This window comes from Lepidochelys kempii, chromosome 20, assembly GCF_965140285.1.
Source record: "Lepidochelys kempii isolate rLepKem1 chromosome 20, rLepKem1.hap1, whole genome shotgun sequence".
Lineage (NCBI taxonomy): Eukaryota > Metazoa > Chordata > Testudines > Cheloniidae > Lepidochelys > Lepidochelys kempii.
In genome coordinates, this window is record NC_136399.1 from 14,172,219 (window position 1) to 14,192,808 (window position 20,590).

At 59.2% G+C, this 20,590-nt stretch overlaps 1 protein-coding gene across 4 annotated transcripts in view; it reads right to left on the reverse strand.

Moving 5' to 3' along the window:
* Positions 1–985: 985 nt before the first annotated feature.
* The window catches only part of HDAC7 (histone deacetylase 7), a 240,554-nt gene continuing 220,949 nt past the window's right edge, over positions 986–20,590 (reverse strand). For 3 of the 4 annotated variants that reach the window (XM_073318375.1, XM_078849470.1, XM_078849469.1), the window contains 13 exons: positions 19,331–19,464; positions 17,118–17,238; positions 15,758–15,807; positions 14,254–14,361; positions 13,424–13,479; positions 12,575–12,662; positions 11,270–11,389; positions 8,605–8,702; positions 6,561–6,679; positions 5,832–5,965; positions 4,648–4,732; positions 4,009–4,147; positions 986–3,385 (listed from right to left, as the gene is read on the reverse strand). In XM_073318375.1, the coding sequence (XP_073174476.1) occupies positions 3,340–3,385; positions 4,009–4,147; positions 4,648–4,732; positions 5,832–5,965; positions 6,561–6,679; positions 8,605–8,702; positions 11,270–11,389; positions 12,575–12,662; positions 13,424–13,479; positions 14,254–14,361; positions 15,758–15,807; positions 17,118–17,238; positions 19,331–19,464 (1,298 nt within the window). In that variant the 3' untranslated portion in view covers positions 986–3,339. Of the gene's footprint in view, positions 3,386–4,008; positions 4,148–4,647; positions 4,733–5,831; positions 5,966–6,560; positions 6,680–8,604; positions 8,703–11,269; positions 11,390–12,574; positions 12,663–13,423; positions 13,480–14,253; positions 14,362–15,757; positions 15,808–17,117; positions 17,365–19,330; positions 19,465–20,590 lie in introns of all 4 variants that reach the window. The other variant, XM_073318373.1, reaches the window with a different exon arrangement.

A 20,590-nucleotide genomic window follows, 5' to 3' on the forward strand; every position in this document is an offset into this window, starting at 1 on the left:
CTGGCAGGACCAGAGCCTGCTGGCTGCCACTTGCAGAGCCAGAAGTTGAATCCACATCTGAGCAGCACTGTAACACGGGGCTTGCTTAGGGTTGCTAACTTTCTAACCACACAAAACCAAAACACAAACCTAGCCCTGCCCATTCCCTGAGGCCCCACCCCTGCACACTGCATTCCCCACCCTCACTCACTTTCACTAGGCTGGGGCAGGGGGTTGAAGGTGCAGGAGTGGGCTGCGGGTTACGGCAGCGGGTTGGGGTGTGGGAGGGGGTGAATGCTCTGGGCTGGTGAATGCTCTCCCCCCTCAAGGAGCTGGACCTGGTTGCTTCCGGGGCACGGCATGGTGCGGTGCCAGGACGGGTAAGGACTAGCCTGCCTTAGATCTGCAGCACTGCCAATCAGACTTCTAAAAGTCCGGTCGGCAGTGCTGCCCAGAGCCTCCAGGGACCCTTTTCAACCAGGGGTTCCAGCTGAAAACCAGAGACCTGGCAACCCTATACATGCCCCCAGGCCAGAGGGCACCACAAAAGCCAGGCCCAAAGAGGGCAGCAACCCTTCTCCAAGGAGCTCTAGTTTCCTAGAACTTAAGTCCAGAAGCTCAGTTCTTCTGACCTCCTGGCTAGCACAGACCCGAGAACTTCACCCAGGCCCACATGCACTGAGCCCAGTAGCATGGCTGGCTATCATCTCTTCCAGAAGGCAGCCAGTCTCTGGGGGGGAAACACACCCACAGGGCATTGGCCTCTGGAGGGGACAACAGACCCACAGGGCCATTAGGCTCTAGGGGGAATGTATCAATGGAGCACTGGGGAGGGGACAACAGACCACAGGAGCGCTGGGCTCTGGGGGGAACACGTTCATCAGGCTCTGGCGGGGAAGCCACATCCAGGGGAGCACGTGGATGGTGCAGGCCATGGCGCAGTCTGAGCTGTGTCCTGTGTGACTGAGCCCCAGGTCGACGATGCAGCCATATCCCCGCACACAGCTTGTGCAGTTCAAAGGCAAAGAAACATTTATTCTTCCAAGGTCTTTTTTCCTCTTTTTTATATTTTTACAAACAGACTTGCCCCTCTCCCTGCAGACAGCGCCTCGCCAGACACCCAGCCCTGCGTGCCTACTCCACACCTACAGAGCCCGGCCAGGTATCCCAGGCCCTGCGGTCTGCCCCACTGGTCTCACTGAAATGCATGTCCCCACACTTCCTGTCTGCTTCTGTTTTGGACATTGGCATGGACCCAAGGAGACACTCAGTTCAGCCAAGGGGCGCGCCCCCCAGCAAGTGCTTGTGGCCATCACACAGGCCCCAGATAATGGTCCCAACTGCTCCCATTGCTGCATGTCACATCAGTTTCTGAGCCAGGCCCCTCTCTAAAGAAATGGTGAGGGCTTGCTCCCATTACACTAGAAGACTGGACACGAGGAGTCAGCTGGAGTGAGATTAACCCAGGTGTGGGCTTGCAGCGCAAGCTGAAGCTGGTGTTTTGGGGGGGCCTGCTCTTCTCCCAGGAACCTGCTGCCAGCTGGCCCAACTCTGTTCCTCTGCAAAATCTGTTTAACGGTGAGGGGGCTGTTTTTAGCTCTTCCGTGTCGCTGTGGGATGATACAAACAGTGAAGCCAGGGTCAGGTGGGGGCTGTAAAAGCTGCCAATTCTGGAGGACACAGGCTCTCCAGTGCCATTTCTGGGGTGCAGAACCATTGGTCTCCTCCAGCTGTGTGGGTGGAAGGAGCCAAGGCTACAGGTGCATGTGTGTGAACCCATGTGGTCTACCCAGGGAGGGGGAAACTCTTTGCAAGATCAGCCCAGATCCTAGTCCCACCGAAGTTGAGGAAAGGAACGGTCAGTCACTGTGTGCCTGTGTAGTGCTGGCTTGACAGGGCCCCAGTCTCAGCTGGGGTCTGCGCAGCACCTGGCTTGATAGGACCTTGATCTTGGCTGGGGTCTGTGCAGCAGCTAGCATGACTGGGCCCTGATCTTGGCTGGGGTCTGTGCAGCATCAGGCTTACAGGGCCTCGATGTCGGGGGGTGGAGGGGTGTCTGTGCAGAACCTTGGATGATGAGGTCCTGAGCTCGGGCAGGGTCTGCACAGCACTTGCGACTTCTAGGGGAGCAGGAACTGGGCTGGGGTTTCTGCTCACTCCAGAGAGGCTCTAGCTGAATCCTGGGGGCTCTCTGGCGTGTTTCTGACGTGTGCACCCTGGGCCAGCTAAGCACTAAGCAGCGCTCAGCCCTGTGGTGAGCGGAGCCCATGTTAGCCCAGAGATGCCCTGGTTCTCCTCGGCAGCTGGGCTGGGGGCAAAGGCAGGCTCCCTCGTGAGGGCTGTCTGAAGGACACTGGGAAAGCCCTCAATGGCTACTCTGGAAGAAGCCCCCCCTCCTGGAGCAGGACAAAGGGCCCCGTTAGACATGGATCCTCAGGTCACTGGCCTAGCTGGTTGTTCCAGGACTCAGATCACCTTGTGAACGTCCATCTGCAGAGGAGTTTGTTCCCCAAAGTCCCATAGAAAGAAGGGTATGTCAGGTGCACATTAGGACATGTGTAATCTGCAGATAGTGCAAATCAGAGAGGCCCCGTCCCCAAAGGCTCACGCTCTGGTTAGTGGTTAAGGTGACCAGGTCCCAGGCTTGCAGTTCTGGGCACATGGGACACTGGAGTCCAGGGCTTCCCTGTGATTTGCATGTCGTCAACCATCCTCTAACCTCTTTTCATTCACAACGGGCTCAAGCCCCAAGTCATCGTGACCCCTAACTCCCACCTCATGTCTGGCAGGAGGCTCTGATCGCTCCCAGACAAAGGTACAAAGAATGTTCCATCCCCCCTCCCAGGAGCATGCAGTGCGGGGGGTCCCTGTAGGAACCTTTGGCTGTCTGGAGAAGGGGCACAATCCTGAGGTTGGGTCTGAACTGCACATCAGCCACCGCTGTCCATCCCAACACCTGTCCCGTTCCCCACTGCCACCAGGATGAGCCCTTGGAGAAAAGCAGCTCTCCACCAAGCGGGCAGGGCAGAGGCCTTCTCACACCCCGTTGGCCCTTTACACCCCTGGAAGGCCCTGAGGGGAGAGCAGGTGTAAGGCACTTTGCCAAGCACTGCAGGGTAGATCCTTGGAGAGGGAGTTTCTGGTCCTCAGCTGATCCCAAGCAGGAAGGTGATTCCCAGACAGCAGTGGGCTCCTTTGCGGGTGACCTGCAGATGCCGCAGCTGGAGGGCCAGTCCGTTCCAGGGGTGACTTGGGGAGAGAGGACAATGTGGCAAACAGGGAGCCAAGAGAGCAAGTCACTGGCTAGGGAGAGTCCAGACTCCTTCCTGCCACTGGCGACTCAGAAACCAGCACCACTCATCACTGATTCATGGGTTCCTCTTCCTCCATCGGCTCATCCTGTGGCCTACAGTAGAGGAAATCAGCCAGCATGGTCAGAGGGGGCCTGTTCCCCCTGCCAACCCTCCGGAGAGCAGCTGGAATTCTCCACACACCATGGCCAGATGGGGGCTTCTCCCCCCGCCATCCCCCAGGGGAACTGTTGGAATTCCCCATACACCATGGCCAGAGGGGGGCTGCTCCCCCCGCCATCCCCTACTCGTGGGGGTGCACTTGCAAACGTGGTACTGCAGTTGCAAGCCCTGGGCACTGAATGCCCTTGGACTGATCTTGCCCTAGTGGGTGCCCTACAACCCCATGGGGCAGACCCTAAGATGTGGGAATCCCCAGGCACTACCCTAGTGCCCCGTGAGGGCAATTTCTGCTGCAGTCACAGAGCTGGTGCAGGCTGGGCTCAGGGGGTCGCTGGTTAGAGGTTTGGGGGCTGGTGGTGAAGCTGGGTTGTGATTCCCGCCTCGACTCCTCTCAGAAAGCCAGCGTCTGCCCGGAGACCCAACAGGTGTGCACAGCTTGCCCATGTCCTGGTCCCTGGCTGACAGCACATTGGAGCCGTGGTGCCAAGAGGCTCAGGGCCCAAGAGCAGTGCTGAGTTCTGGGTGACCCCAGGGCTACAGGGAATGGCACCGTCACCTCTTCTCCACCATCACTGCCACCGACAAGGAGGCCAAGGCCGTCACCGTCTCCACCTCCTCTGGGTCATGGTGCTGCGCCTCCAGGAACGAGCAGCTCACCTTGGAGGCAAAGCGCTGCACAGCGCCCCAGTATTTACCTGAAAGAGAGGCAGGGCTTAGGGGGGGCCTCCCCATTCTCAGAGCGGGGGAGGAAGAGGGAGGGGTCTTCCTGCTCAGAGCAGAGGAGGAGGAGGGGCGGAGGGCTTGCTGCTCACAGAGAGGAAGGGGGAGGCTGGCCTAGCTTTGCCCAGCCTCTGGCTGTCTGGGTTTTCCTGCGCTGGGGGCTTTCCCAAGCTCCCTAGGGTGAGTGGCATGGCTCAGGCTTCTCTGGGAGGGAAACGAGACCCTGGTGCGCCCTCTAGCACTGGGATTGCGCCCCCACCGGTAGCTCCAGGCATGAAGCAGCCATACAGCCAGGGTGCTGGAAGCTCCAGCAGCCCCACCACACTCTCGAGCCTCAGCTGAGGCGGGTGCTGAGTACCAGTGATGGAGCCTGCTCTGGAGTGGTGGTGTGACTGGGGTCTGGGCCTTGGATGCTGATCCCTCCCATATCCCTTTTCTGGCCCCCCTGGAGTCAGCTCCTCCCAGGGACACTCACTCTGGACCCGGATCACTGCTTCCAAGGAGCGCACGGCATTGGGGTTCGGCTTCTGCCTCATGCTCTCCTCAGGGAGGGGATCCAGCTGCAGGGACAAACGCCAGCCAGACCCGTTAGTGCTGCTTCCGGCCTGGAGGGGAGCTCATTGCAGAGAGTTGTGCAATCCCCCCCTCAGCCCAGGGGGGCAGCGCAGCCGGAACACACTGCAACCTTTGGCCAGCCCTCCGATGGAATAGTGGGCTGTGGGGCTGGCCGGGGTCGCAGCCACGCCCTGCTGCCATACATGGAGGATCTGGGACCCTTGGGGCCAGCCTGTCAGACAGGCTCCAGGCTGGCTCTAGGGATACTGGACAGTGTGTCCTGCTTCAGGGAGGTGGAAGAGGAGCAGACTGGTGGGACCACAGGGCCTGTCATAACAGATCAGCCTTGTCCTGTCCCCACATGGGCTCCCCAGTGCTGCAGAAGACAGCAGGCCCCTGCAGAGGATGGTGGGCTGTGGGCAAAGAGGGTACCCTGCTGTGTGGCAGTGTCCAGTGGACAGGAGCTGAGCGAGTCACGCATAGGCGCTAACTTCCCCTCTGCCAGTGGGTGCTCAACCCCCCCTGCCCCTGGCTCCCCCCACCCCGCCTCCTCCCTGCACTGCCCTTGCCCCACCCCCATTTCACCGCTGCCCCGAAGTTCCCGCCCCACCCCGCCTTTTCCAACCTCAGCCCGCCCCCTTCCCACCCCCATTCCACCCCCTTCCCCCAAGTCCCCACCCCTGCCCTGCCTCTTCTCCGCATCCTCCCCTGAGTGCCGCGTCCCCACTCCTCCCAGAAAGTCCTAAGCGCTGCCAAACAGCTGTTAGGCGGCGAGGGGGAGGAGCGGGGGTGCGGTGGGCTTGGGGAGGTGGGGAGAAGGAGGCAAGGAGGGGGGAGCTTGGCTGCTGGTGGGTGCGGAGCACCCGCTAATTTTTCCCCATGGGTGCTCCAGCCCCAGAGCACCCATGGAGTCAGTGCCTTTGGGCGAGTGCACCTCCCCTAACTTCCATGAGATCCAGCCCCAGGCTTTGCCTCACTTGCCTCTTGCTAGTTCCACAGGGCAGCAACCACTAGGGCAGGGCCAGGGAACTTGGGCTGCCTCCCAGGTCTGCTGCCCTCACCACTGGGGCTGGGAGGAGCACATGCCAGAGCTCATTGCCTCACCTCATTGCCCAGCAGGGCGGACACGCAGGCCTCCGAGGCATCGCAGATGGCTGTGAGGTCATGGCCCCCTTCCAGGGCGAGGACGATGGCTCCTCCTGCCAGACTCATCAGCTGTCGGGTCAGGTAGCCGAAGCCTAAGGAGGAAGAAGCCAAAGAAGCAGCCTGTCAGCCACCCTGCTGCACTGATCATGCCCAGGCACATGCCTGCTTTGTAGACTGCCCTGGTTACCAGGAGCAGGGCTGACAGGAGCAAGCAGCTGGCATTGGACTCCAGCCCAGACCATCAGCCTTGGGGACTCTGTAACCCCGGGACCATGTGTACCAGTGACTGGAGCAACAGGCTGACCTGCCAGGTGGGGCTGGTCAGCACTCCCATGGCTTCCCCATCCTGCTGGGAGGGGCCTTAATGAGCACACAGCCAGCAGGGCTGAGCCACTCAGTCAGGACTCTCTGGTCAATCCAAAGTGCCAGGGAGCAAATGGGGGTGGCTGCTGCATCACAGAGCACAGGCCTGTGCTGCTATTACAATAACCCCCCCTTGCCCTGGCCTTTGCAATGTGGAGAGCTCCTGGAGCAGCTCTCCCCTCCTCAGAGCACTTCCACACTGGGAGCACATTCCTCCCCTACTGGCCTCCCGTAGCAGCTCCTGAACAGTCCTGTTCCAGGCAGACCCAGCCCCAGCTTGCTTTCTAACCCGCCAGTGCAAGAGCATCAACCGCAGCTCCTTACATTTGGCAGAGACTTTGTAGCCTCCCAGCGGCGGTGGGTGGCCGTCGGCTGCGTCAAACCCCGCAGACACCAGCACGACGTCTGGGGAGAACTCATGGGCGATCGGCATCACAACAGTTCTGACAGGGAAGGAAACACACATTCAGCAAGGGCAATGGCCTGGGGCTGAGGACACAAAAGGTACCCCAGAGCAGGTATCAAACTGCAGGCCAGAGGCCAGAACTGTTCTGCTCGATGGAGTCCCTGTGACGTGCTGGTTTGGCAGGATCTATGCTTTCTAGCCCTCAGGGTAGTGAAGCTGGCCTTCTCAACATAACCTGTGTACCAATGCAGTGACGCCTTCTGGAGCCTACAGACAACCTGAAACAATTGCTCTGGGAGGTGTGAACTCTCTCCCACTCAGAGATGGGGTGTTCACTCTGAAGAGTAATGATTTCACTTGATATGTCACAGCTAATTAGTTGTTGCTGATCATTTTATCAGATGGGTTGCGAATGGAGTGGGCATTTGCCGCTGATGGTGGAGGGAGAGGGAAGAAACTGGGATCCGCACCAGGAAAGGAAGCGAAGGAACATATGGCCAGGGCTGGGGAAGGAAGAGGCGTTTGGGGAAGAAAAGGCTGAGGCCTACTGAAAGACACTGAAGAGAATGCCTGGGTTAGATAGTACATGAAGGTCTCACAGCCTCCTTGTCAATAATGGGGCTCCACTGGAGGCTGAGGGTCCCACATGTACATCCCAGAGCACAAATCCACATGGCTACTGGCTGCCTCCCAAAGTGCCTATGCCTCTCACAGAGAGACAGACAGACATATACTATGCACAGCACAGCCAGACACTGCACATCCCCAGGGACAGAGAGCAAACCACAGGAGCACTAGACAGCAGACACAGACAATGTCCGTTCAAAGGAGCAGCCCCAGCATGTCCAGATTCCCTGGGTCTGTCCGCTGGCCCCTCTCCAGCATATCCCAGCTGGGAGCCTAGGGCCAGGCTCCTGGGGACAGCAAGAGAAGCCAGGGTTCAGCTTCAGCCGCAGGCAGGTGGGGAACAGAAGGGAAATGACCAGGCTGTTGGTTCAAAGGGCAGGATATTCCGTGGGCTCCCTGGAAATGCAGCCTCTCAGAGAGGACTCTGGGGCTGGATCAGACCCTCTTCCCCTTTCAGCCCTGCTGCCATAGGAGGCATGGCTACCCTAGGGCTCTGGGAAGGAGGAGGTCCTGGACAAAGCAGGGCAGGACCTAGGCAGGTCTGTGGACAGCACGTTGGCCAGAAGTGTTGAGTGGCCCGTGGGTGGGCTGGCTCCAGCACTGGCAAGGCCAGGGGGCTGGGGAGTGAGTGGAGATCACATTGCTGGGTAAACAGAGAGCTATTTATAGAATCTTTCGAGTAAAGCAAAGCACAGGTGTGGGAGTAGAGGGGACGACGCCCGGCTGTGAGCCCATGGCTGTGTGCGCTGGGCTGGCTCACACAACGCCTGCCACTCCTGGCTGGTGCTTAGCTGAGCCAGCAGAGCTCCTTAACGCCCTGGGCCGGGTCAGGGAGACCCAGGAGCGGGAGGGGCTGTTCCAGCAGGGGTGGTCCCCTGTTGTCTCCCCCTGACACAGGGGATCTGTGCATCTTCCCAAATGGATGGGGTTGCATCTTTCCAACCCCCCATCCTGCTTTGGGCTGCCCCGTTTAGGGCCACCCAAACCTTCCTGATTTGGACTGCCCCCAGGGTCCTCCCAAGAGGCAGGATTCCCAAGGGAGTCCCTAACCATCCCCTGCGGGAGCAGCCAGTGCTGCCCCTGCCAGCTGTCAGCTACTGGGTGCCATGGGAGGGCCATGGCTTGGGACAGAAGGGGAGGGGGCCGTGGGGGTAGAGACAGGGAGGGACGTGGCTGGGGACAGAAGGGGCGGGGGGAGGGCTGGGGACAGTCGGGGAGGGGTGTGGCTGGGGACAGAAGGGGAGGGAGGCGTTGGAGTAGAGATGAGGAGGGGTGCAGGTGGGGACAGCCAGGGAGGGGCACGGCTGGGGACAGAACCCCCCAAAGGAAGGCTACCTGAAAGCTGCCAAATACTCTGGATCCCCCATGGGTGGGTCGAGCCCACCAGTCCAAGCCACATTGATATTAAATCCCTCGCCAGCGCCAGAGCCAACCTGGAAGACAGAAAGGAAGAGTGCTGCAGCAGAGGGCATGGTGTTCAATGGCAGGGCCCGCCGTGCCACGCCAGGGAAGCTCTTAGCTACCCACTTCCCAGCCAGGATCGGCTCCAGTGCCAAGCTCCAGCGGTGCCAGGCTGGAGACCCGCATAGTCCACAGCTTGTCCCTGGGCTCAGGTTCCAGCCCAGGAAAATGGCTCCACCTCACAGGAATTGTCAAAGCAGAGCCCTTGACGTGCAGTAAGGAGCTGTGGTGTTTCCCTATGGCCTGTCACCCCCTGTGCTTTGCACACTCTCCACTGCAAGCCAGGGTGAGTCCTGACAGCTGCTTTACCTGGGCTCAGCAGTGCTTGGAGACGGTCTGGGACAGGAAGTGGAGAGGAATCCTGCCACCAGCCGAAGCTTGTCAACGGGACATTTAGAATTAACTCTTGGAATCAGTTCCCCAGGGGCATGGGGGATTTGTCCATCCCTCACAGCCTGTCAACTGGGCTGGGGGACAGGAGTCATTGTGCAGAACCTCTGGCCTGGGAGGTGCTGGAGCTCAGACTGGGCAGTCAGAACAGTGCATCAAGGCCTTGACATCCCTAAAATAATAATCCCCAGTGGGATTCCTGCAGGGGAAGCCCCAGGGGCCCAAGTCAGGGTTGCTCTGCACCTGTGCGATGGCTGCACAAGATGAGGCTGGCAGTGAGGGGCGGCTTGATGGACATGGTGGCGGTGGTGGATCTCAGTGCAGTCTGCTGCTGAAATGGTGTTCTCGGCCAGACGGGGAGCCCCCCAGGCCTTGTCCTGCACAGCTGGGCGTGTTTGAGGGAGGAGCTGACACTCATTTCCTGTGCCCAGCACCATCAGCAGCTGCCCCGTGAAACCGTGGGCCTGGCATAGGCAGGAAGACGTGGAGGAGAAAGTAGCTCATAATGTGCTTAGTAACCACAACTACTGGCTAAGCATCATAAACCGTCCTCAGCAGCTCTGCCATCCCCCTGAACGAGGGCCGGGAGCCACACGGGAGCTCGACCTGCCTCTAACCGCTTAGCACAACGCCCCTTCGAAAGTACATTGTAAAGGACAAAGGACTGGATGGTATCCGTGTTTTGCCTTTCCCCCTCCTCAGCCCTGCTCCCCGAGCCAGGTTCGCCTCGAGGGCACTGCAGGGCTGCTGCGGCACAGCCTTGGAGGAGCTGTGCAGAGCACCTGGCCCCAAGGTCAGGGGCAGCACGGCCTTGGGGGCTTTGCAGAGCACACAGCCCTTGGGGGGCCGGACGGCCTTGGGGGAGCTGTGCAGAGCCCTGGGGGTTGGGGGCAGGATGGCCTTGGGCAAGCTCTGCAGAGCACCCAGCCCTGGCGGAGGGGGTGGCCAGGGGAATTCCTTACCAAAGTAGCTAAGCAGAAATCAGCCAAGGACAGCAGAGATGTGCAGATGCTCTCGAGCAGGCAAAGCAGTACAGACCCTGCTCATCCTCACTCACTCTGGCCAGCCTCCCCTGCTAAGACCTCACCCAGCCTCCCCAGCCAACAGGAGTCCTGTGGCCCTGCCCAAGCTTCCCCAATTACCCCAAGACTTCACCAAACTTCCCCTCAGCCCATCTCTTGTCCAAAATTCCCCGATCCCTGCCCCTGTCTCCACCAGACCTTCCCCAGGTGACCCCAGGGACTCCCTCCAACCTCCCCCAACCTCCTGCCCTACACAGGACCAACCCCAGCTCCCCTGGGCCTGCTGTGGTCACCCTGTGCACACCCAATTTCCTAGAGTTTAAGACCAGAAGGGACCATCATCACCATCTGGTCTGAGCCCCTGCATCACGTTCCCAGCCCATGGATCCACCGAGGGTGTCCTGCCTTTGGCCCAATACAGCTGGTTGAACTAGAACGGAACTTGTAGAAAGTGACAGCCAGACTCCGAGCCATGGAGAACTCTCCTCACTCCTAGGGGAGCTGTTTTGAGGGCTAACTGCCCCCTCTCCCCTTAAACATTCGCACCCTATTTCCAGACTTAATTTGCCTGGCTGCAGCTCCAGCCATTGGATTTCGTTCAGCCTTTGTCTGCAAGATTAAAGAGCAACCTGCTCTCAGAAATCTCCTCCCTGTGTGCGTGTTTCCAGGCCTAGGTTGACTCTTCCCTGCTCTCTGTTAAGCTAAGGATCTGCCACTCCTTCAGCCCCTTGACCTCACACAGGGTCGCCAGGGCTGGGATGGTTCCTGGAGATTTTCTCTGAACGTCCCTTTTGCCACCATTCGTCTCCAGGTGTGGGCTCTTGGCTCTAGAGCGCAGACCTGCCCCAAACATGTCAGGCTCCACCTGGCCGGGAGCATGAGTGCCCCACTGGCTCTTGGCAGTCGTCCATGTGAGCCATGTGTGATGCACAAGTGCTCACGAGAAAGGAGTGCAAAAGGGGTCAGAGTGAATCCATTCAACAGGGCATCTGGCTAGCTCTGCTCCTGGCACGCTCCAGCCTGGGCACCCCACGCTGTGCCCCTCGCACGCTGTCCCCATCCCCTTGTCTCCCAGAGGATGCGGAACTGAGGTAACCTGGGAGGGGCTCAGAGGCTAATGCTCTCACCTCATCGGCTGCCCCACTGCCAGGGAAGAAGTTGCCGTCATCATGGCGATGTAATGAAATGTAGAGAATGTCTGGGTCTTTGTAGAACACTTGCTGGGTGCCGTTTCCATGGTGAACATCCTATGTGAGAGAGAGTGGCTGTGAGTGAGCTCTTCACCCTCTGTCCACGGGATGGCCCTAGAGCCAGGAGCCCAGAGGAGTCCAGGCAACAAAGGGACTGCTCAGACCTCTGCCAAGTGTCTTCTAGGCATATGGACTAAGGACATAAAATAGCAGACAGTAGCACCATGCTTTGGCCTTTCTCCTCCCCCATTTACACTGGAAGTATCAAAAACACTGAGAAGACGAAGACTTCAACTGAGGAGATTGGTTCAGGCTTAAGCGAGAGGCCTGTGTATTAAAAATTGTAACATCCAGTGGGGTGAGAAAATTGCTTGATCTAAATACTGCCTAGTGTAATAAGGTTTCAGATTTAGACTGTACGCTTATCTTTTATTTTCTTTGGTAACAATCTCTGACCTTTTATGCCTGCCACTTATAATCACTTAAAACCTAGCATTCTGTAGTTAATATAACTGTTTTATACTTCACCTAAAACAGTGTATTTTGCTTGAAGTGCTTAAGAAATCCCAGTTCAGTTTACAAAGGCTGGTGCATGTCCTTTGCATATTGAGGGAGGGGTGGACTGGGTAATAAACATACACTGGCCAGGCTTCTGACCAGGGCAGGACAGTACAGGTGTGGGGTGTAAGGCCGGGGATCTGGGGGGAATTGGCTGGTGCCTTTCTCTGTGTAATTCACGAATGGCTTTGGGAGCATTCATGCATCTAGCTGGGTGTGGGGCTCCACATGCTGTTATGCTCAGTGATAACAGCACCTGGAGGGGTTTGCTGCTGGCCACTAGCAAAGCAATGTGTGAGACAGCTCAGGCTGGAGAGTTAAAGGGTACAGCAGTACTCTATTTCCAGGTTGCACCCTGGGGATCCTGCCACACCCACTCACACAGCTCTACCCCTCAATCCTGACCCACAGCCCCCTCCTAACCCACCCACTCAACTCTGCCAGTGCCCCTCAATCCCAACCCGCAACCCCATCTGCAAAGCCACTGGCCTCGAAGATAGGACAACGCTGTACTATCCGCGTACATACAGATTACTGGGGACATGTGGCTTGTTGCATCACATACAGCTGACTGGGCTCTGCCCAAAGCTAGCTAGTGGGAGGAACCATCGAGAACAGCTCCAGCCTGAGGAGAGGACAGAGTGGGAAGAAGCCAGGGGGCCAGTGGGGCTGGAGGAGACTCACCCAGTCCACAATGAGGATCTTGCTCAGCTTCCCCTTCTGCTGCAGCTGCTTAGCAGCGATTGCCACTGAGTTGAAAAAGCAGAAACCCCTGCAAGGAGGGAAGAGCAGGAGCTGGTCAGTGCCCAGGCACCCTCCCCAAGCAGCCACTGCATCCTCCGAGACAGCCACTACCCTACCCATGCCTGTGGGTTCTCCTGCCCCTCCAGAAGGGGTGGGTTCTCCTCTCTCCCACCCTCTGGATGGGGTGGGTTCTCCCCTCTCCACCCACTGCCCTCTGGGACGGGTGGGTTCTCCCCAGGGCCGGCTCTACAGTTTTTGCCGCCCCAAGCAGTGAAAAAAACTGCTGCCACGGACGGCAAAAGGAAGAAGCTGCTGCTGATTTGCCACCGCAGCAGGAAAAGGGGAGAAGCTGCTGCCGATTTGCCGTCGCGGCTGGAGGAACTGCCGCCCCTTTCTAACTACCTGCCGCCCCATGGACCTGCTTGGAACGCTGGTGCCTGGAGCCAGCCCTGGTTCTCCCCTCTCCTCCCTCCAACCACTGACCTCTCGGTGGGGTTGCTTTTCCCCTCCCCTCACTGCCTCCATGGGGTGAGTTCTCCTCTCTTGCCTGCCCAGACACTGCTTGTCAGTCCCACTCTACACAGTGGGGAGCCAAGGTTGGAGGCTGGTAGCTCAGCAGGGACTCCCAGCCTGAGCTGCTCCTGCCCTGTATGACTAGCTACTACAACACATGGGATCCGTGTCATTTCCAGCCTACTCCTGGTGAGAGGAGCCTGGCAGTGAGCTGGCCTGGCCCAGATTCCTCGGGCAGGAAGCAGACAGGGTCAGGAGGCAGATGATGGCTCTTACATGGCTGTGGAAGGGTCCGCATGGTGTCCTGGGGGTCGCACCACAGCAAAACCGTTCTGGGGGTAAGACAAAGATGTGATTGTGGGGCCGTTATTGTCCACCCCTTCCTTCCTCCTTCCCCCCCGCAACCCCACCCCCAGTGCACAGGCCAGGCTTGCCCTGAGGGTGTCAGGGGGTGCTTTGTCCAACCCCAACGCAGTCTGGAGGACCCCGAGGTGTCCCTCTCACCCTCACAGAAGTGCCTGGGCCTGCCTGGCTCCATGGCCCCAGGAGACTCTTTCTCAGCCCTGGGGCCCCTGCATGGAGCACGCAGCCATTAGACCCCCAGGTGGCTCCGGTCATGGCACTCAGGGGTGTGAAACCTGCCCCTGCACTCTCGCATCAGATCCTGCTGTCAGTGGCCCCCTCCCAGCTGGGCCCTTGGCACTGGCACTGGGCAGGGAAGGCTGCCATTCATTCCCATGCTGAATTAGCATCTCTCTTAGCTTGAGCCAAAGGGCAAAGGTAATTTCCAAGGGGCACCAGGCCCTGCTGCCTCTGCTTCTGAGCTGGCTGCCTGAACGAGCCCTCTAACCAGTCATGCCAGCGCTCCCCATTGCCCCACCCACATGAAGTCCAGGTACCTCCAGGTTACAGAGGGAAGTGTCCTGGGGCCTGCTGTACAGGGTCCCAGACTCTAATGGGCACATGCCAGGGCCTGGAGCCATCGACAAGACCCACACAGGAGGTTGTAAACACCCCCATGAGTCCCCATCAGTCAAGGGAATGGCCAGGGATCCCCACCCCAGACATTGGCACGATGCCAGTACTCATTCCTGGCCTCCTCGTACCTTGAGCTCCCTCGTGGCCACTTTGAAGGCCAGGTCAGTGACGCTACCAGCGGCCCAGCGGGCGGCGTTGGAGGAGTGCAGCTCGTTCCAGATAGTGTCGCTATCCACCTGGAAACAAGTGGACAGGAAAGCAGTGAGTGGGGCAGGCCGCCCCTCCCGGAGCTGGGCACGGGGGAGTCTCTACAGAGGGACCAAAGCATGAAATGTGGGCTGGCTCTGGCAGCAGCACACTGGCTGGCTGCTTGGTGCCAACAGCTGAAACTCAGTCCTTGGAGGGAGGCCGAAAGTGACCAAACCCCCAAACTCCACTTCCCAAGCCAGTCGGACAGGCCTCTGCACTTCGAGTCCCCAGGCTGGGCCAGCTATCCAGATGGCTAGCTCCCTGCATGGCCCAGTTCTTAGCTGAGCAGGGCCAGAGGCGGGGGGGAGTCCACTGCGGGCTCTACACAGCGCGGCTCCCCTGCGCCTGAGGCTGGGGCAGGGATGGAGAAAATGCATTTTACCTTCTTTATTTTATTTTACTGTTTAAACAAACATCTTGGTTTGATCAGGATCACGTCATGGGCCGAGCCAGAGCGGAAACCTCAGAGTCTCTTCTGATCAAGTCCATGTGTGCGGCTCAAATGCCCACTCTGCTCACAGACAGGGGGCAGCGTCCAGCCGAGGAGCCTTGGCTCTCCTGCTCTGGGGGACGGGATGGGCAAGAGGGGAGGAGGGGAGGCTGAGAAGGAGAGAGAGAGCAGATGGGACGGAGGGAGCCAGTGGCCCAGCAGCAAGGGCAGGGGAGGAGGAGAGCCAGAGCAGGGAGTGGGAAGGCGAGGAGAGAGTGAGACACTTCCTGAAAGACAGAGAGACAGAGAGAGGAGAGGAGAGGAGAGGAGAGTGCAGTGAATGGACAGAAACCAGGGCAGCAAGCTGCGAAAGGAGAGAGGCAGCAGGGGTGTCTGGAGCATCGGGCAAGGTGGACGGCTGGTTTGCTCTCCCCCAGTGATACTGCTCTGCCCCTCTGACCTTGCCCCACTCAGGGCCCACCCTGCTCCCCTGACCTGCTTGGGCTGGGACCATCCCCGAACTATCCCCACCCCCACCCCAGGCCTCTGTGAGCCAAATGCTTTTGGTAATCGGGGCCCCAGGCTGCCAGGGCCTGGTTGAGCCCTCCCAGCCATGTTATGGGGCACTGAACAGCCGACAGGGGGGGTCGCTCTGATCCTGGGATCCCATCACCTGGAGCTGACCTTGAGCTATTCCATGCCCAGAGAATCCATGGCTTCCTCAGATGCTACATAGTCCTGGGGCCAGCGTACTTGGCTAGGCCGTGCTCCCCCGCAAAGGGCGAGGGCAGGGGAGCTGTGTTACTAAGCCCCAGTGTTACTGAGCCGAGGCCTGTCTCCGCCTTGGGAAGGGGGGTTCCTGCTCTGCCCAGCCTGGGCAAGGGGCCTAGCACTTGAGCCACTCACCGCAAGTCTTCCCCCCCAAACCCCCCAAGGCAGAGCCTGACACTTACCCCCACCCCCCCACAGGGCAGCATGACGAACATCCTCTGCGACAGGATCCCTGCAAGAGAGAGAGGCAGTCAGGGACCAGGGTGGGAGGGCATGGGGGCCACTGTAGGTTGACAGACAGGCAGCAGGAGCAGCTAGGGGTTGGGGGGCAAAAGGTACCTGGGGGTGAGTGGCAGGAGGCATCTGGGGGTTGGGAGGCAAGAGGGTAGGAGATTCCTGGAGTGTGAGGACAGGAGACACCTGGGAGGAGAGGGATATGGGGGGCAGGAGGCACCTGGCCTGGCTGCTTGGCGAGAGTTCGGCTTTGCCTTTCAGCATCTGGCAGAGGTGCATGGCCAGGGCTGGACTAAGCCCGCAGCAGCAGGCACCGGGGCAGGTGCAGGGGTGTGTGCTGGAGAGTGAAGATGCAGGGTGCTGAGTGCAGTGCAGAGTACAGGAGTGGGACGGTGTGGTAGAGCTGAGTGCAGTGCAGAGTACAGGAGTGGGACGGTGTGGTAGAGCTGGGGTAGAGGAGGTTGGTGGCAGGATTGGGGCCAGCTGTCACAGCTGCATGTGTCTAGCAGCGTCATGGGGGCAGCACCCCATGGGTATTGCTCCTACCCCTGCCCAGGAGTCAGGGCACCCCAATCAGGCTACTCCCCAGCCCTCTCCTTTGAAGGGTTCCTGCCAGGGACCTCAGGAGCCTGTTCCATCTGCACCGCCAGGCGAGAGTAGCTGAGTTTAGGAGCATTGTCCTGGCCCAGCTGCAATCCCACATCCTCTTGGCTTGGGGTGAGCAGCCCCAATCTGCCTGCAGTGGGGGCATGGCGATGAACTAGAGCCAGCACCCCACCTCCCTGGGGTTAGTGCCATGGCACGCAGGGTGATGGAGTCTTCACCCAGGGCTCTGGGCTTAGCCTGGCCATGTCCACCGCACATTCTACCTCCAATTCTGCACCTGGGGTGGCATTTACCCAGTGCGATGCCAAAGTGCAAGGCAGCAGAGAACCAGCTCTGTTGTGCTCTGGGGCCCACATTCTCCCTGCAGCCTAGGAAGCCAACCTGCTCAGCTAGTGCAGATGCACTTGGGTCCAGGTTTTCCAATGCGCCTAACTCCCAACAGCTCCTTCTGTGTCCTGGCCCTTAGCCCCTAAACAGTGAGCAGAGCACATTAGGGGGCCCTATGGATCGGTGCTCGTGGGGGAGGGCTAGACTCCAGTGCGCAGAAATGGAGAGGATGGGGCGAAAGTTGCCCAATGCCCGGAGCGTGTGACCCAGGGACAGCCCCCAGATGGCTACGTGTGATGGGGTAGTGGGGCCCCCAGTGCCCCCAGGAGGCAGCTTGCTGGCCTCTATGTGGGGAGGGGTGGCCCTGTCTCCTACCTGCCAGTTTCCCGTTGTCCAGTTTGAGGCGATTGAGGGGGTTGGTGCCATAGAGGAAGACGTGGCGCTCAGTGTGCACTGACTGCAGCTCCTCCAGGGTTGCCTTGCGCCCCCGCAGACACTGGCAACAAGTGGGAGCAGGGCAAGTTAGCAGCATCGGGAGGGAAGAACAGGAGGCAGGGTTGGGCATTACTCCCGTGTGTGCCCACGTGCCACCGCCGGCAGAAATCCCAGTCCCTGCCCTCAGCTGGAGAAACAACGGGCCTGAATGAGAGCGGCAGGCTGGAACCAGCATCTAAGCACCAGGAAGGGAGGCCTGGGGGTGGATCTGTTGGGGGGCTGGGAGTCCCTCGGGGCTCAGTGTGCCAGCCCCTCTCTCAAGGACTTGCTTGGTCTTCAGGGTCTCAGCTTTCTTTCAAACCAATTGCAAGGCCGTGTCTGCACAGCAGTTGCACCAGTTCAAAACTGATGTTAGTTAACTGGGTGAGGACCTGGCCTTGCTGCTCTGAGCTGAATTGGCTTGAGCGGGATTGAGGCCTTGTTTACACGCAAAGGCTGTAGCGCTTAACTGTAGTTAAGTGAGGAGTGAGGAGACCTAGGGAGCTGCTGGGGAAGGATAGCTCAGTGGTTTGAGCATTGGTCTGCTAAACCCACGGTTATGAGTTCAATCCTTGAGGGGGCCATATAGGGATCTGGGGCAAAAATAGGGGACTGCCCCTGCTTTGAGCAGGGGGTTGGACTAGATGACCTCCTGAGGTCCCTTCCAACCCTGATATTCTATGGTGCATTGGCAGGTCCACTGCTCACCTGGGTCCAGTGAGCCCAGATCGGGTGGCGAGAGGGCACCTTTACCCCCGTATAACCGTGTCCACACTGGGGCTGGATCCACAGAATTTCTGCAGTAACCCCTCCCCCCCACGGCTCCATCAGGACATGTGCAGAGCAGGCCTTCACTTGGGCTAAGCGCGTCAACCCCAGCCATTCACCCCAGTGTAACTAGACCAAAGGCTCATCCCCAGAACAGTCCAAGGCAGGTGAGAAAGTCCAGCACTGTCATTCTCCTAGCAGAGGCGCTCTCCTTCCAAGAGGGGCCTTTGGCAGTTTAGCTTATGTGACTTTAGATGCGTTTTCAAACCAAACTGAAAGCACCCCGTGTAAACTGGAATCCAGCTGGGGCTGGCACTGGGAGAGCACACATGATTTAGCTGTGCTGGGAGCTAGGGATGGACACCCCCTGGGACACCAGGTTAACACTCTCCTGTGTAGGCAAACCCCAATCTAGTGAGACTAAGGCCACATCTACACTACAGAATTATATCGACTTAGCTTACGTTGGCATACAGCCACCGCAGCTATTAAATGGCGTGGCTCCTTGGGTGCACGTCCTCCCCAGGAGCACTTGTATCCACTGCACTGTCAGCGTGGGGCATTGTGGGACAGCTCCTGGAGCCAGTAACTGTCGACATAAGCAATGCAGTGTGTGCACCAACCCTTCATGGACCTAACGACACTGACTGTGGCTGCATCGCTCGGGGAGGCGGTGTTACTAAACTGGGGAAGAGGGGCACTCATTGGCAGGAGCCAAATTTAAGTGAAAACTCGTCCACAGCTAGGTTGATGCCAGGCAGCTTACGTTGACCTAACCATGTAGTGCAGATCAGACCTGCTGCAAGCTTTCTAATATAGACAAGGATGTACACAGACAAGGCCTGAGTTTGCAGGGTCTGAGATGGGGGAACCACTTCAGCAGGGGCTAACACAGATACCTGGGATGATACATAATGTCCGTGCTCTCCGCTAGGTCCCAGCTGTGCAAAGCGTGGGGAAGGAGGAGGGTCAGCAGGGCCTGAGGGATGGAACAGGGCCAGGAGCCAGAGAAGACAAGCAGAGCTAGGAGCTCTGTGGCAGCGTGCGTAATTGGGAAGCACCCATGCGCTTCTCCTGGATATCAGTGGGCACTGACCTACGCTTGGAGAACTTGATCCAAGTATTTTTTGCTTTTCTCACCAGAAATGAGTGAACCCCCCTGCAATTTCCTCTTTCAAAGGCTGGCAGAACTCATGCTTGTTGTGAGTCTTGGCTCCTCTGGGGCAGACCCAGAGTCCCCGCCTCTGCACAGAGGCCACCTGGGCCTTCCTGATGTAGCTGCCCATCCTCTCTGAGGCCTCCCTTGGCTTTGGCAGGACAAGCTCAGCCCGCGCTCTCTCACTTACCTCGCACTGGCTGCGCAGACCCCGCTCCTGCAGGCGGGACCAGATACTCTGAATTCTCCCAGCATGCTCGGGATGGTTGCTGTTGTCCCCGCAGGAGCACTGGTGTTTGAGCATCACGGAGTCATACACGAGCCCTGAAACACAACAGCAGGTGGAGGTGTTAGGGGACACCCGCCTGCTGCAACCTCCATCACCCAGTGTCAGGGTTCGGTGCAGTGCCGGGCTCAGCTTCACAATGCTGCTGTGCTCACAGCCCAGGCTGCTGCTCTCTCTTGGGCACCTTACCACCTGCACAGGCTCCCTCTTAGCCGTGTCTGAATGGAAGTCCATGGCCGACTGGGTTGCTGCACGGGGCCCTGCATTGAGCTCCCCTAAGACACGCCTGCCTCCTAGGTGCAGGCTGTCTCCCCGGCACCTCACACTGCCCTGTCTGCTGTCATGTGGAGGGGGCAATCCCGGGGCAGCCCTATTTGGCTGGGTCCCAGAGACATCTCTTCCCACACTCCGGCCCAAGCAGGGAGCCCAGCCCAGAGCCCTTCGCAGCAAGGGGCAGGGGGCTGACTCTAGATCTCTCTGCCCCGGGAGATCTGGGTGGGACGGACCAGCGATGGGGTCAGTATCGACATGAGCCAAGCGGCTGGGCACTGGTGTCCTTATACCTCCGAAAATCAGTGAATACAGCACACGCCACTGTACACCATCACTCCTACCCCTCCGCCCACCCCACAGGGGCACTCACCCCCTTAAGCCCCACGGGCGCTAACCCTCCAACCCCATGGGGGCACTCAACCCCCCCCCCAGCTCCATGGGGGAACTCACCCCCCCAACCCCATGGAGCACTCACCCCCTGCAACCGCATGGGGGCACTCCACCCTTCCCCCCCCCAGGAGCACTCCATGCCCCCAACCTCACGGGGGCACTCACCCCCCTCTGCAACCCCAAGGGGGCACTCCACCCCCCCAGCCCTAGGGGCACTCACCTCCTAACCCCCAAGGGCACTCACCCCCCCAGCCCTGGAAGCTGGCTCTAAGCCTTGTCTGGAAGCTGACCCCTGATGGCCCAGAGCCCAGTCCCTCTTCAAAGGCTGGGCTGGGGGCGAGGCTGAGACCCTACAGCCACCTCAGTCTCTGCTGTTACGGCATGGCCCTCAGACCAGAGTCTCCCTGGACACCTCCCCATCCCAGGAGGCCTGAGCCGAATCCTACTCCTGACTCAGGCCAGGAGCGGAGGAGACCCTGGTCCTTGCACTCCAGCCCAGCT